This window comes from Camelina sativa, chromosome 15 (genome assembly GCF_000633955.1).
Source record: "Camelina sativa cultivar DH55 chromosome 15, Cs, whole genome shotgun sequence".
In the NCBI taxonomy this organism is placed as follows: domain Eukaryota; kingdom Viridiplantae; phylum Streptophyta; class Magnoliopsida; order Brassicales; family Brassicaceae; genus Camelina; species Camelina sativa.
In genome coordinates, this window is record NC_025699.1 from 25,849,212 (window position 1) to 25,853,654 (window position 4,443).

The following is a 4,443-nucleotide window of genomic DNA, read 5'->3' on the forward strand; positions in this document are numbered from 1 at the left end:
ATAAGCCGGGAACTGAAAATAAGGCTGCTGATGCGTTGTCAAGACGAGTGCAACCTGAGCGTCTGTTGGAACTTGTATTCGCACCTCCTCCCTCTTTCGATGCAGCAGAATTACTATCTCAAGTTGAAGCTGATCCGGAGTTAAGAACTGTGTTACAACAAGCCCGAGAGGGAAAGAACCTGGAATCTGGTTATACGGAAAAAAGAGGGGCTGCTATGTAAAGATGGAAGAGTGGCGTCTCGAATCAGCCAAGCTTTCTCCCAATTTCTTTTATATTTTCATCTCTTTCTCTATTCTACCGAGAAGATCCATCTCGGGTCTTATCAGATGGTATCAGCAGAGCCTTCGGTCTTCTGACTGTGGGTATCCAACGACGATTTCGACAATGGGTTTGGATAGTAACGATATAGCGCTGATCAGGCGGATTCTCGCTCGGGTGGAGCAGATGTTTTTTTCCATCGCATGACGACGATGAAGAGATCCGCCGATCCTGAAGCTGAGGAAGACCCAGATCCGTCGCTTGGGAAATTCATCGAGCAGGTGGTGAGCGGTCCAACAACTCAGAAGGGATTTCCTGCATCCGGAGCTTTTGCGACTCCTCGGGCAAGACGATCTCGAGGTCCGAAAAGGTTTCTTGGCAAGCGCAACTACCGCAGGGCTCGGGCAAGAAAACCAGGGAAGCGTGACAGAGCTCACTCGTCCAAGGTTAGATCTAGCGATGGCTCTACACGACCTTCTGCGAGATATGGTATGCGTTTCTGATCTCCTACTTTGCCCTTGTGTTCTAGACCTCGGACATGGGAATTTCTGCTTGATCTTGGTTACGATAGTATGTCGCTAAAGAGCGCTCGTGTAGCGAGTGAACGACCTTGCGATCCTGGACGAGCTAACCATGTGTGGGAGCCGGGTGGATTATCGCCTGAACAAGCTCAGTGGGACTGGGTAGGGAAGGTTTACAGTCGTGATAGAGTTCTGAAGCTAATGGGAGAGCTTCATGAATTGGGTTTACAGGGAATCAGGAAGACGGTAAGGATCTTAGATTGTCAAGGATCTTCCTCATAAACACGTTTCCGCTTGCAGCTGAAACAAGCGGAGAAGATGGGACCAACGGGATCAGCCACCAGGAAGTTAATAAGATCTTATTTTTGGCATCCTTTGATCCTGGAGGAACTTGTGCTGAAAAGTGAGTTCGTCAAAGAGCTCTGGCAAGACATTAGAGCTGTGAAGGGAAAGAAGGTTAAGAAGAGGAAGAAACGGGAACCTAGCCTGCCAGCTTTGGAACCTCAGAATTTTCCCTGTGTTGGGGGGTTGGAGGTATGATTAGTAGGCTTAATTATAAAGTTCTCGTTCAACCAGAACTAGATAAAGCTACAAGGGCAGTCTCTAGAATTACTTACGGATTGGTTGCTGTTGGTAAAGCTGATGGGTATAGTTTTGAGGTTGTGGATTGATCAAGTTAACTCCACTAACGAAGATAAGCTTGTGAGTTTCATTGGATCTGGTGGGTGTCAAACACACTTTAAAAAGCAGCTAGTAGCAAGGGAGTTAGCATTGTTTAATCCCGAAAAATTCATGAACCTAAGACTACCTCATGACAAGGGAATTCTAGTCTTTGCTGGTCATAGAATTGCTCAAACCACATTGTGAGATTGATGCCATTTTGATAGAAATCGTCGGTATATAAAGAGAAAGTTTGCGATGTAAGATGTGCTCTTACGAAGGAAAATAGGATTGCTAACTTTTGCATCTATATAAAATGAAAAGCAAGTTTTTGTATCAGGAAAGAGGCAAGGACAGATCCGCCGAAGAAGGATCGGGGTTAGAACTAGTCTGAAGCTTAAGGCTTTTGCTATTCAAGAAGGCTCTCCCTGCTGGCTCCATGTATGCTATAGCTCCTGAAAGTGTGAGTTTGGCCCCTGGATAGAGAGAAAGGTAAAAGAAAGAGGAGAGTGATGTTTCGTTTCAAGTTCGAGATCTCGTGTAGGTATACATGAGAACAGAGAAGTGTCCTACGGATTCAGAACCGGAAGGTCAGAAAAAAGTGGGAATGACAGTCCGGCTACCGGAGGAGCTATTCAACTATTATCAACTATTGAGTCTCTGAGTGGATTTTTCAATAGATGGGAGCAAGGAGATTCTGTCTGAAGAAGGACGCAGAAGTTAGTGCGTAGCGCTTGATACATCAAAGTATGCCTCCGCTTACACATCAGCAGTCGTTCTAATTTTTCAATCAAAGTAGTAGCTGTCGTATTCCAGAAGGAAGGGGGATTGATATAAGAAGAGTCAGACTTCTTTTTAAGCAGCAATCTTTTACAGAAAAGAGAGTAGTTGTCGTCGATGTGGGATAGTCCCTGAAGAATAGTACCCATGTCAACGGATTGCAGGTATAGTTCAACTCATAGCCCCCAATCCCACGGGTGACGATATTGTCATTGGGGATCTGTATGCTTTCAAAAGAGTCGTTAGCTGATCTAGGAGTCAGTGGTCAATAAGTAGGCAAAAGACTCTGGGGAAGTAAGCGAAGCTATTGATTGGTTGAGCCCCTCAACAAAGCATGTCCAGCACTTATCTTAAGTTCCTTTAAGCAGATCTGTGAGCAATCCTAGGCCTCTCTTTCAGTAATTTCCAAAGAGTATAGGCTCAATTCAAATTATTTATGGTAGGCAGAGCAATCGTAGACCCTTACCTAGCTAGTGACCTGGCTCTCTTCTTCATACTTACTGCACGCAGAATAAGATCTACTTGTCCTCCTCCCTTCCCTTTACCTTTAAATGAAAGCTTTCACCCTCTCCCTCATCTGCATCCAAACCATTTCGACCGGAGCGACTTTGTTCAATCGCTTTTGCACTTTTTTCTCTGCCTGGCAGGCTTTTCATAGTTCACGGCCCCTGCTGAGTAGGGTCGGTATAGGTAAGGCAATCGATTCAAAAGTAGACTGAGAGTGGAGGTTTAGAATCACCTAAGGCGTACTGTAAAAGGAAAGAAAGGTAAGCAATCCCAGACCCAATAGGGCTACCTTTCTTCGACTGAGACCTATCTGCTTCATTCCCGAGTTTCACTTCACTTGGACACAGCCAAAGAAAAAGGGGGGCTTGATCCACCGCTTTCAAGTCCAGTTAAATTAGAGAACTCCTTTTTAGAAGAATAGGATAGAATCTTCCGAATCAGTCCTACTATGGTTGGACCAAGGTCATTTCGACTCTCTAGATTCTGATCATACCAACTAAGTCCTCAACTTCTTTCTCAGCACTGATAGCCGACCCTCTTCTACTCAAGGCGTCTGCTACTAAATTAGCTTTACCCGGATGGTAACTGATCTCTAGGTCGTAGTCCGCGACTAACTCCATCCATCTCCGCTGGCGTAGGTTCAGTTCTGACTGAGTAAAGATGTACTGTAAGCTCTTGTGGTCCGTGTATATTTGCACCTTACCACCATACAAGTAGGACCTCCAAATCTTTAGTGCAAATACTACAGCTGCCATCTCCAGATTATGAGTTGGGTAATTCGCTTCATGCTTCCTCAATTGTCTAGACGCATAAGCTATCACCTTCCCATTCTGCATAAGTACACATCCCAAACCTTGACCCGACGCGTCCGTGTATACTACGTACGACTCGTCCGGATCCGGTAGTGCCAACACCGGAGCACTAGTCAGCATATCCTTAAGTCTCGAGAAACTCTTTTCGCACTCAGCCGACCACACATACGGTTCGTCCTTTCCGGTTAGCTTGGTCAGCGGCTGCGCCATGCTTGCGAACCCTTTCACAAATCGTCGATAGTATCCGGCCAATCCTAGGAAGCTTCTAATCTCGGAGGCGTTCCATGGTCTAGGCCACTCTGCTATGGATCGAATCTTCTCCTGATCCACGGACACTCCTTTGTCCGATACTACATGCCCTAAGAACCCAATTTCGCGCTTCCAAAAACTACACTTGCTTAGCTTGGCGAAAAGCTTCTGCTCCTTCAACTTTTCTAGCACTATCCTCAAATGTGCGGCATGCTCCTCTTTACTCACTCTTCGAGTAAACCAAAATATCGTCTATGAACACAATCAGAAACTCATCCAGGTGCTCTCGGAAAACATTATTCATGAGTTTCATGAAAGCTGCCGGTGCGTTGGTTAACCCAAACGGCATGACCACAAATTCGTAATGGCCGTACCTTGTCCTAAAGGCTGTCTTCCGAATGTCGGACTCCTCTATAGGGATTTGGTGATATCCTGAAGCCAAATCAATCTTCGAGAAATATGTGGCTCCTCGAAGTTGATCTAACAACTTGTCGATCCTTGGTAAAGGATACCGATTCTTCACCGTTACCTTGTTCAATCCTCGGTAGTCGATGCAAAGCCGAAAGGTACCGTCCTTCTTCTTTACAAAGAGTACCGGTGCACCCCATGGTGAACTACTTGGTCTTACGAATCCCTTCTCCATCAGCTCTCCCAA

The 4,443-nt window shown here is 45.7% G+C and overlaps 1 protein-coding gene across 1 annotated transcript in view; it reads right to left on the minus strand.

Annotated features, from left to right (window-relative positions):
- Positions 3,204 to 4,443, minus strand: part of LOC104748795 — a 5,486-nt gene continuing 4,246 nt past the window's right edge. The window contains exon 6 of the mRNA XM_010470388.2: positions 3,204 to 4,015. Coding sequence (XP_010468690.2) covers positions 3,204 to 4,015 — 812 coding nt within the window. The remainder of the gene's footprint in view (positions 4,016 to 4,443) is intronic.